Source organism: Manduca sexta, chromosome 14 (genome assembly GCF_014839805.1).
Source record: "Manduca sexta isolate Smith_Timp_Sample1 chromosome 14, JHU_Msex_v1.0, whole genome shotgun sequence".
Lineage (NCBI taxonomy): Eukaryota > Metazoa > Arthropoda > Insecta > Lepidoptera > Sphingidae > Manduca > Manduca sexta.
This window is the reverse complement of record NC_051128.1, coordinates 2662464-2674566: the sequence shown is the minus strand read 5'-3', so window position 1 is coordinate 2674566 and position 12103 is coordinate 2662464. Positions and strand designations below refer to the sequence as shown.

Here is a 12103-nt window from a genome sequence, read left to right as displayed (position 1 = left end):
CACGTTCCATAGCTCGCTGAGCGACCCTGGTGGTGGACCAGCCACTTTGAGCATTCACGTTTCGGCACCGTAGGTTATGACAGGTAGGACGCATTGGGTGAAAACCTTAATTTTCAGACATTGCGGTAGAAACCACGAGAAAACCCGACGTAGTTTACCAAATGCGGCCCAGCCCAGCTGGAATCTCCTTTTAACCTCCTTCTCAAAACTGTTTGTTCCTAATTGCAGAATCTGCCCATGGTAAGATTATTCGGAAACAACTTTGAGAAGGTGGTCATTGACAACGATAAAACGGTCCTTGATCATAACTTTTGTCTTATCAAGATTCATTGTTAGACTTATTCGCTGTGAGGCTGATGCTAGGCTGAACACAGCATCTGTTGCAGCTCTCCCAGTGTTTCTGCCATTATCACTATGTCGTCTGCGAATTGCAAGTGCGACATGTAATCACCATTTATGTTAATGGCCATACCTGTTCAGTCCAGAGTTATGAACAAATCCTACAGTACGCTTTTGAACAGTTTTGGGGATATGCCATCCCCCTGTCTCGCGAATTAAATATCTTTGCTCTCAAAGAGTTCAATATCACTGTCACTATCGGCCATATTATTTACTAGTTTATCAGTGTAATCGTCTACGTCGTGTTAAATTCTTAGATATTTATTCTCGTATTTGATTGCATGATCGCAAACCTATTTCCATTCTTCAGCCCCGGTAATATTTACTTGCTAATTCATATCCTCGTTTCTAGCGGCTACATAGCCTTTCAGTCGAGACCACATATTTCAATTTGGATTAAAATCCGGTTGATAAGGTGACAGTCACAACATAGTGTGCCCGTGTTCAGCAAGTAACTTGTCCACTGAAAATTCTGTTAACCTCTGTGTTTCAATACCGAATTCGTTTAATATATTTTTCAAAGTTCTCCTTAAATTTCCAGTGGCATTTGCCACTCGTTCTTGTTGCTTTTTACGATAATTATTTACATTTTAATCCTTATTTTTTTTTAATCTGTCAGCTTAGATTACAAAATTTGTATAAACATTATAGAAAATTTCGAGTGACTGACTTCGTAAAGGATTCCCTCGTTTTTTATGGATGCCATCGTACTTTTGAAAGTTGGGGTCTTTTATTTTGATTAAAATAAAGAGAACTATCACTGGCTACAGAAATACTTTCCCAAAGATTTCACCAACAATCAATCAATGTGCAATGTTTATCGCTGGATATTGCGATATAAAATACCCAAAATTTGCTGATTTATTTGTAAATTTTTATAATTATATATTTACATCGCAGTATGACTCGGCTACCCTTTACTGTATTACTTGGCCACGCAAATTTTCTCTCTTCACCGTGGATACCAACTATATATAATTCATGATATAAATAACATAAGTATTACCTATGTTTTTTGAGTTAAAACATGTACAAAAGTGTTATTAAAGCATAGAAGGGTATTGAATTGCAAAAAATAATTATGTCTAACTCCTTTAACAAGACTTATTTCTAAGAAATAAAATGGGCTAACCCCCAAGCCAAGCAAGAGGATGTCAAATTTTAAGCTTTTATGTATTAACACAATTCAAAAGATAAAATAAACGTAGAAAAATTAAAAAACAAGAATCACCATTGTTCAATAATATCACACACGAAATAAAATTGTAGTTCTTCTTCATATGGGAGTTATGAAGCCATGCCGCGGGAATTTGAGCTGCACATTTGTCCACAAAATGGCGCCAAATGAGGGAGTTAGCAAGTTTTACGCGAGTTAATTTCACATCCAAGGAGTTGTCAGATATTATTGAGGCTCAAAAAGTGACATTGTCGTGTGTTAGAGGCACTTGGTATGTTTTACGATTTTGTAGAGTTTTGCTCGCTCTATCTGATGGTATCAAAAGCTCATTTCCGGTAAAAATGGAGTTAGCAGCTCAGCACTCTTAGCCGACGATATATTTTTAAATGATAATGCTCATCTGTCATTTATCTTAACGTTAATAAGATACCTTGATGTATAGTTAAATACTAACGATTTTTTATATCTATATATGACTTTATACCAGTAATTTATTTTCTGTCGAAATATTCTTTTAAAGATGTCTATGTAAATGTAGAATGCACCTATTAATTAATTATATTACATCTACTTATGTATATACGTAGTTTGATAAATTATATTATGTTCCCTGAAATACATTTTAAACTTTATAGCAAGGTAAATCCTACGCGCTATATCTAATTGGTAAAAGCCATCTAAAATAATAAAACTTGGCGACTTTTTCTAGATTTTAGTTTACTTGGCTTGCAGTTGGAAATACATCGCGTAATAAACATGAACAGTCACTATGTCTAGTAAAAAAGCGATTTCTAATTAATTCTTTAAAACATAATGACTAACACAGGTAAACCGGTAACATGATTTATAATACTAACCGCCAACTTTTTATTGCTAACCGCCGATGACGAAGACGTGCCGCTAATAGCATAACCGCAGCCGTATTGTTTTGCTTATCCCGACGATCCTGCATTGACTCACTGATAATGATTATATCAGCGTTCCGAATGAGTTATAATCGATCATTGTGTTAACATGTTTATATTTATCTCGGGGTTGTTGTGCTAGACGATTAAGGGGTGTTAAGTTGACACTGATGCTATTTGTATTACAGAGACGAAAAAACTAAATGTAATTAGGATACATGGAAGGTAGGAAGGAAATAAAAGGAAGGCATTTATTCATTTTTGTTCTTCACTTTAATATTTTTTTACGATATACAACTTAACAAAGAAAGAGTGATTTAAATTCGGTAAAATTTCAACAAGTTACAAGCCTTTGAATATCGGTAGTAGGAATAAGTATCAAAAGTAAGAGTAAAGAGGCGGATTACGCGCACGTGACGTCACCGGGAATTACGGTGCGTGCGAAAGAAAGAGATAACGCGATAACCCGTCCAATCTTGCACACAGCAATATTTGTAATATGAAGCCTCATTTCTTAACCAATTTTAATTCAGTTTTCGCATAAGGTTTTTTTCTCGTACTATTTGCCGTTACATAGCAAAAATGTACAAAATCCAACTTAGGAAAATATCGTATAGAATGTAACACGAATAGTTAAAAAGTGAGTATTGTATTACAAAGGATTGATTCAAATTTTTTTGTTTCACCAATAATTTGGGCGACCTGTCCTCTTCTTATCACAAATGTGGATAGTATCCTGATAATTTGTAAGTCAGTTTAACGATGGACATACGATTACAATACCACTAGATGTTTTCCCTGAACATAGATAAATGCGAATATCGCAAATTGGATCGGTTGCCAATCCCATTAATTTGCATATAAATTAAAGTAATATGTTATGAACGTTTACTAACAGCCTCTCGGGACTATTTTTAAATTACGCTTTTATACTAAGTGGGTCACTGCCCATAAACATTAAAAGTATGCATTACTATAGTTACTAATCGTTAAAGTAGGGGGCATGCCACCAAATCCCATGGGATGTGTTGAGCCCACGATAATTTCACTGGCTACAAATCTACACGCAGTAGCTATATTCACGTAAATACAATTTTTTAAACGATAGGACCAGACTCGGCCTTGTTGTAGACTGTAGACTTACCGCCGATTCCAAAACGCTATCTCAACCGCTAACTACGCGTTGATGGTAAAAATAACCCAATCACTATAAAGTCATGTGTAAGCACATCAAACAAACTTTATTCTGATTGGTCTATTTTTGTTATGGTGCCACGTTTATACCTTCTTATAAGAATCGTTCATGGCTCTATCGTGTTTACAAGTGAACATTTTAAATTCAACCATAACCTCTCGCTATCTTCTGCAGAGTTCATCAGACTCGGTGCTGACGACCGGCTCGATATCGGACCGAATCAACAGCCTGCAGCAACAGCAGTCGGCCGAGCAGCAGACGCCGCCGCACGTCGCGTCCACGCTGCACAGGAACAAGAGCTCGCTACATGGGTCCTCGAGCTCCGCGCTGGGTAATAATACCTCTTTCTTTTTATTATGCTAATTATATAGACGTAAACTGAGGTTGAGATGAAGGAAACTTGCAGAATTTGACTTCCGCAAGGGATTTTTACCGTGTAAGCGTTCACCGCAAGTACCTTATGATAATTTTAAAGGTCAGCAGGAATATTGGCTAGTCGAATTGAAATGAACTATTGATATATTGCCACAAGTGTAGACGCATCTGGAAGTTCTTGCGCAAGGTATTGCTGTGAGAACTTGCTAGTCTAAGCTGTTGATAAAACAGTTGATGAGGTTTATATCTTTCCGTGGAGCGATGAAACGAAAATGACTATCCTGGTCAACTTAGTTATGCAATGTGTTGAAATAAATGGATTTTATTCATTAATCATGAAAGCATTCATATGGTTTCCAATTTGGTTTATGTCTGGCATCTGGAAATTAAGTAACGTCGGTGTTTATATGACACAACATATGTTTTTTTTTTGATGTAGCAGTAAATAGATTTGGAAGATCAGTAGGTAACACGTAAATAACATTGATTCGTATATGCTTTTCTCTTTCTTCGGACGGCTGAAGTGTAACAGCATACCTTTTCAACTGCAATAAGGTTTAAAATCCTTTTCAGGAGGCAGCATGACCTCCTTAACTTCAGCGCCACCCCCTCCCACGCCTGCGTCGTCCCTTTCCACGTCAGATCTGCCGGAACGGGTACGCGTAAGCCATGGCAAGCCGCACCTGGCCCCAAAGCCGCCCACCATGAACGCGCCAGACACCAGGCCCTCGCCTCCGCCCAAGAAGCTCATGGTTAATGGAAAGATAGCATCGAGGACGCAAAGTATGAGGATGCCAAAGTGAGTAAATTTTTTTTTTTAGGAAACAACGTGTACTATTTCTCGGCGTAATAAATAATACCTTGCCTTCATATAGTTTTTGATGGTTTGGAACCCAGTGGTCACTTGTTTCGCTTCGTCGAGATAGAATATGTGATAAAGACAGTCTGGAATATATTAGGAACTGAAAATATAAACCATAAGATTTTCATCCTAGTTCGAGAACAGTTCAATCCAAAACGGTAAACTTTGCAACTCTTAGCAGCTGCCATTTTGATTTTGAGTTATTTCGATTTAACGAAGTGTACCAGCTGACAATGGATCGACTGGTTATTGTAGGTTTTGCCACAAGATTGCTTTGGTCAACATGACGTTCGGCATAAAGGACCTTGCGTATCCTTCCGACAATAATAATTTCGAAATGCAACAACTAATAGGTCCGACATTGTTTTTACATTGTACGAGCGATTAGCGATCTAGTTCAGACGAAAAGGGGAGCAAATAGCACAAGGGCATCTGTATTAGGTGCATGGAGCGTGGGAGCGATATTCGTGTAGTGAATCATTTAGAAAGAATTTGACGGATCAACGTGGTAGTTCCTAAATTAGAGAATAACTCTTAAATTATGTCACTTACGACATAAATTTGCTCGTACAGGCTGTCTTTTGCGAGTTTTGTTGTTAATGTAAAACTTGCTTAAGACTTTAATACACAAATATTGATTTTGCAATTGAATTTTTTGTAACGTGAAATGTTAATGTTTTTAATACGTTTATTAGTGGACGTAAAATGAAAAAAAAAGCGGTAGATGGAAATGTTTATTTTATGATCGTTCAATCTATAAAAATATTGGTGTTAGTATACATTTTAAAATCAAATATAATTTACATTTGACATTTAATAAGCTTGGATATTAAGCTTCCTCCAAGTAGTTTAAAAAAATCAATACTTACCAGGAATCAAAGGTTAGTCACAAACAAAAAAAATATTAATTCCCTTATAATGTAACACGAAACCAGTATTGCAGCCTAAAAATATTTGTTGCGTGTATTCAACTTACAGTTTAGTTGCATAGTTTGCTCGTAGCTCATAAATGTTATTATAATATCCGACGAATAACTTCAGCATACTACAAGTACAAGAAAATATAGCATCTCCCTATGGAGTATAATATTCCGTTGTTTCAGATCGCCGCCCGTGTCGCCGTCGTCGCCGCAGACGGGCGGCTCGCGGCCCTTCAACCTGCCGCCCGCGCCTCTCAACCCGCCCATCGGCACCAAGAACCCCGCGTCACACTTTGGTAAGGAATGATAACTAGTACAGATAGCGGCACGAGTCATGAGCACACTCCTGATTGGTCAGTTTGACGTGCGACATGTCGATGTTTCGCGCGATTGGTTCCTCATTCGATGCTTATTGTTGTTTGGCTAACATCTAGGAACTTTAATTTGTATTTGTACATGCCTGTGTTCGTCCTGAAAACTATGCTCATTACTTATGCCGTTTACTGTACGTATTCTATTTATTTAACTACCTGATGGGTTGATGGATGAAGGTTTTTTTGCACTGCACTACTTTTTTTAACTCTCCTTCGATAGTAAATAAACAAAAAAATGGTCTGCAACAAAAATTTGTATCTACAAACAAAATAAACCTGTCTAGTAGTAGATCAGAATTAACACGCTGTCAATTCTATAGTAAGAATGTCACGTTCCGGGATCAGCCAGCGTATATCCCAGTTTGAAACACGCAGGCATAATTGTATCGGGGGATAATCATCTCTCGTCTGTCGACACTATTTAGACTATATCTACTTACCATCGAGTTCAGTGTGGTCACTTAGACGTGAAAAATAAGTATCGATAGCGAGTGAGGTGTTGTTGGTTGCAGGCACGATGCGCGCGCCGCGCGGCATGCGGCCGCCGGGCGTGTGCCCCCCGCCGCCCCCCGGCGTGTCGCCCCCGCCGCCGCCCGCCGCGCCCCCGCCCCCGCCGCCCGCGCGCAACGCCTCCCTCACGCACCCGCCGCCGCCGCCGCCGCCACACTTCAGGCAGAACGTAAGCCACACCCCATTCTATTCAAAGCTTTAATAAAACTTACAAACAAACCGTCGACAAGCTACTCTGCTCTTTTCGAAACTGAATTAATGTGTACATCTGGGAAATAAGTACAATTGAAATCAGCGTATAATAATATCTTTATACAGTAACAAGGAGCGGAATTATTTCTTAAATAATGTTCAATGGTAAGCAAGATTACCACCAACAAATCATGGCACGAGGAACCGACCTTGAACCGCGCACTTGTTGCAGAGCGTGAACGGCGACGACCCGTCGGCGCCGCTGCCGCCGGTGCGCGGCTCGTCGATGCGGTCGGCGGAGCTGGAGGCGCGGTTCGCGGAGCTGTTCCGGCCGGTGGGGTCGTTCCCGCCGCCGGACCCGTTCCTGCGCATCGCCAAGGGCTACAGCAGCGCCACCGTCGCCGGTAAGCACGCTTGAATCTACATGCGATATCGATACACTAATCGATTGACGATATCGATAAATTGTGACTTGAATACACTTTACATCGGATTCACTGAATCAATGATCGATTATACTTACAGTATACGACATAAATGTAAAATCGATAGTCGATAAATGGTTGTTACCATGTCTACTGTCGACGAGAAATATATATAAAAAGCATGGCGTTTAACGCTTTTTTAAATATGTTTCTTGTGTACTTTGATAAAGGTTATACTTACCTCATGTGCTATTATAATCTTTACCGATCCATGCTGATCATGTTTGAAAGCTGACACTGGTTACAAATGTAGATACTGGAATGGATTATCAGTAATATTCATTCTAAATTTATTTTTTTAATTTTATTATGAACAAAATTTTATATTCCCGTATGCTTCGCTCAGTTTGTAAGTTACAATATTCATGTAAATGAGTTACATAAAAGGTGTAATATTATTGGGATAGTAATATTTTTCTGAGTTGCATTATGTTTATTAGGCATAGTATCAGAATTTAACTGATCATAGACGCATGTTATTTGATACATGTTATAACGAGTAAAGCAGATGAAACTATATGAAGGATGTTAGCACATCTATATAGTTGCCTATGGTGGACCTAGAATCGTGGTATAGACTATTTTGTTTTGATAGAACTATCGCAGCCTTATCTATGGATTAAAGTTGATTATAGAATAAGCGATAAATTATCAGTTTATCTTGTCCGCGATATTATTTTTTGTTATATAACGTTTTAGTTTATGGCAACATATTGATAATGTAATCAGTCAAGTATAATAGTCTGGTTCCACGAATCTGGCCCATAGACAATTGTGGTGGTATTCTAAGCATAATTGACACAAGTATTTGACAGGTGGTTAGTTGCAAAATGTTTTTCTGGAACTTTTTGCGTTCAAAGCCATTGGTATTTATGCACACTAAGTAGGATTCTCTTGTTTACAGTTAAAATTTACCAATTATATTTTAAACTTAATATTACGAGAGAATTATTTAAATATTTTTGTAGACAAGTGTGTTTCGGATACGTGTGGTAACTAATTTTTATGCTTTAAAAGCCACATGAGATTTCCTGACTTTAAATGTGTTAATGTTTTCAAACTACAGACTAAAGATATTGACAAATTAGTCACACGCACGCAACATATGACATATAAGAACTTAATTTAATAAAAAAAATAATAAGAAATAATAAACAGGTCATACGATAAGTGATATATTATGAAGTCTATTAAAATAGAAGTGTCTTCATCTAGCTTAATCCGTTGCATATATAAGACAGATTAATTCTTACTTTCAAGCATGCATATTTGTACTAAGCATTTGGTTAATATTGTATCTAGTTCGTCTATCTGTATAAACAAATGCACTTTTGATCAAATTAAACTATATTTATAATCTTGTGCTATACGATAGTCTAATTTGATGTTACGACTTATTTTAATTATAGGTCATGTGTTTAAACCGAATGTTCTCTAGTTTCACCTCTGCCTATCCCTTCAGACAGAGCGTGTTTTCTTTTTAGATCAGAAGTGTGTTTAGAAACTTAAATTGCATGCATGCAACTTTTTTGATGAAAGAAAAATCGAGGAGTGAAATATTTTTAACTCCATTGATTAAGGAAGGTGGTATGAATAAAAAATATATCTTAATGAGAAAACGCACAGTGCCTTGTGTTTAACTATAAATAATAAAAATATCTATATATTATGTGTTAAATTAAGTGCAATAGGTACAAGTAAGGTCATAATAATAATTTAAGTTTTAAATAAGTTTTATTTTAGTCATATTTTAGATACCAAATTATGAAGAGCAAATATTAAGTATTACATTTTGAAAGATGATTTATATTAGATGTTACGGAGCATGGTTGCATGTCAGTTGTCTTCTATTGTATTCTTAGCGTTTAGAGACTGATGTTTAAATTAATTTTATAGTATTTCGAGTTTAGATATATATATTTTTGGATAGTGATAATAATTAACATTGAGCCTCATTGGAATTCAAAGGGTTTATCATAAAGGACAGTTAATGTAGACCTTTCTAGATTTTGAATCTAGATCAAGTAAAGTTATAAGTTTAAATCATTATAGTTGAATATTATTGAGCTTCAGACGATTACTGTTTAAAAATTTCTTCTATTTCTGTTTTTAAAATATATTTTTTGAATTGTTAATGTACTATCTCTATTTTTCGTTTTGCGCACGTTCTTTTGTATGAGTACACGATATGCATTTAAAAATTACTGTCATTCCAAGGAATAAGAGTGAGATTTGAAAAAATTAATTTGTTATTCATTGTCTCATTTCACAATCATGACATTCGGTGGTTCCGTAGCTGTCGCAATGTTTAACATCGTACTAACAAAATTAATGATTCGCTCAAAATAGTTGGAGTGGATTGACACATCTTATTTTTTTATGGCAAGATCAATAGGTTTTTTTTTATAATTAATCAGTATTTTTATACGAATGCGTGAATTAGAATTCATTCCAACAATTTTAATCATTTGTTGATGCCATTGTTCATTTGTCGATCATCGTTAGTAATTGTTGAGATGTCAATATATTGTAATTCAGTGTTTAGATTTTTAGAATTATATGAGGCTGTGGTCTTTGAATATCCAATTATGGACAAAAAAAAGATTTATTTTGTTGTAAATTTCGGATACCATCGCCTCATTTTTTATAGAATGTCATCCTCTTTAATACGTTTTTAAACAGTGGAGCAGTGTATTCAGTATAATTCTCTAATTTAGTCATTACTTACTATAAGTTCTCATCTTTTGCATGAGTAATAAGTCGATGTAAAATGTATTAGTAGGTGGAGCCCTTTGTGATTGTTGTAAGTAGACGTGAGGTGCCATTTCGTATCGCCGCACACGGGCCACCAGCCACTGGCCAATATGGCCGCCGATCAATTGCGGATTCTTTTCTATACACGGAGCCGAAGAGCTATGAATGTTCGTTGGCCATTATTGAGCATGGCGTGGTTGTTCGTGTGCGGGGGACTTGCGGCGGTCACGTACTTTGTACGTGCATCGCTTATATTGACAGTATATTTTCATAACTTTTATTTTGTCAGCTCGCTAAATGGCTTAACTGCTTGTTCACGCGGTGGTGTCAGGGTTTGATTCGGTGGAAATGGTTTGCAGTGTAACGGGATTATATTATTGGTATTTGGAGTTCCGGCTCATACGGTCGGTCAGCGTGCTTTTTTATTTGGTTTAATAATCAATACTAGTCAAGGGAGAAATTTGGGAAGGTTGATCGCGGTGAAAATCATTATTTAATTGCTTTACGTTATTTTATGACGTTTATAAATGTAAGTATATATAAATTACCATTTTATTCATTTCTATTTTAGTTGTAACAGGTCGCAATTTATTTTTTATATCAATATTGAATTTTCCCCAATACATCTAGTAATTATTTTCGATTTAGAGATAGATTTTTCATTAACCGTGAGTTAATAAAATTTGAATACTGTGGTCTTGAATTAAGTGATTCATTTTTGACCTAAACTCTAAGAGCAGTATTCGAGTCAACATGATACAAGATTTCTACTTAGCTAAGACAATTTAGCAAGAGATAAAACTCTTTAAAAATGTGTGTTGACTACCTCTATGGGATTAGTTACTAAATATTGCTAGTTACTTGACTAGAAAATGACGTTTGTATGCGGTATAAAGTATGTCGTTTGTACGCCACGGTATTTGGGAAGTGAGATTAAGTTAGGAGGTGAAGTGGATTTCCACCTTATCAGTCTTGCTTTCGGTGGATTTTAGCTTATTACATTATGTATGGTACTTATTGATTTCCGCAGTTAAGTAATTTAGTGATGGCCTTTGCGCTTTTTATGATTATAAAAGAGCAAGCGGTATTGTGATAGTGATGTTTACAATGCTTAATTATTTATATTATTTTTTTGAATAATAAAAGATTAATGATTATTGATTACGTTGTCGTGTATTTTCATTGTTTTAACCTTATTTGTTGTAATTGTTGCTTTTGTGAACGTCCATTAGTTATATTTCAAATATATTTGTATAGAATAGAATTTTGATTGACGCAGTATTTCACCCATAGAGGGCAGTAGTTTGAAATATTTTAGTCTTGAGTACAAAGTGAAAAAATAGATTTACAATTTGATACATTAGTGGTATTGTGAACGACAGTCGGAATACCGCATGTCATAGGTAAGTGTTCGTTATATTATTTCATGCATGTACTAACGTTTGATCGCATCACTAACACAGCATGCGCATATCGCCTATACCATAGAGGCATGTATTTAAGTGCATGAAAATATTGGAATGATTAAAATCTACGACACGAAACTAATATAAAATTAAAAAAATGTAATGTCTAGATTTAATAATAAAAAAAAAATGTAATTATTAAAATATTATTATGATATGCTATAACTACCTATTAACTTAAGTGATAATGAAATGTATGATACACCATGTTTTTATATTGATTTTAATATTTTCCTCGTCAAATTTTGACTCGTTAATATGACACGTAGTCGAGTTAAAATTTCCCGAGGAGAGCCAGAAGGACGAGGGTAAATGTGTGACGTATGTGATATGTGTGATGTTGCAGTGAGCAAGGCGCAGGCGCCCGCGCCGCCGCTGCGCGTCCCGCTCCACGGCTGGCCGCGCACCTCCAGCGCCTGCTAGCGACCGCGGGGGGCGGCACCCGCGCCCGCCCCCGCGCACCCCGCACACCCCGCCCCCAGCACCGCG

At 36.6% G+C, this 12103-nt stretch overlaps 1 protein-coding gene across 1 annotated transcript in view; it reads left to right on the top strand.

Moving 5' to 3' along the window:
- LOC115442817 (WAS/WASL-interacting protein family member 1) overlaps positions 1–12096 on the top strand; it is a 34413-nt gene extending 22317 nt beyond the window's left edge. Inside the window, exons 3-8 of the mRNA XM_037438586.1 lie at positions 3851–4007; positions 4625–4850; positions 6017–6129; positions 6720–6886; positions 7142–7313; positions 11961–12096. Coding sequence (XP_037294483.1) covers positions 3851–4007; positions 4625–4850; positions 6017–6129; positions 6720–6886; positions 7142–7313; positions 11961–12037 — 912 coding nt within the window. The 3' untranslated portion in view covers positions 12038–12096. The remainder of the gene's footprint in view (positions 1–3850; positions 4008–4624; positions 4851–6016; positions 6130–6719; positions 6887–7141; positions 7314–11960) is intronic.
- The last annotated feature ends 7 nt before the right edge of the window (positions 12097–12103 follow it).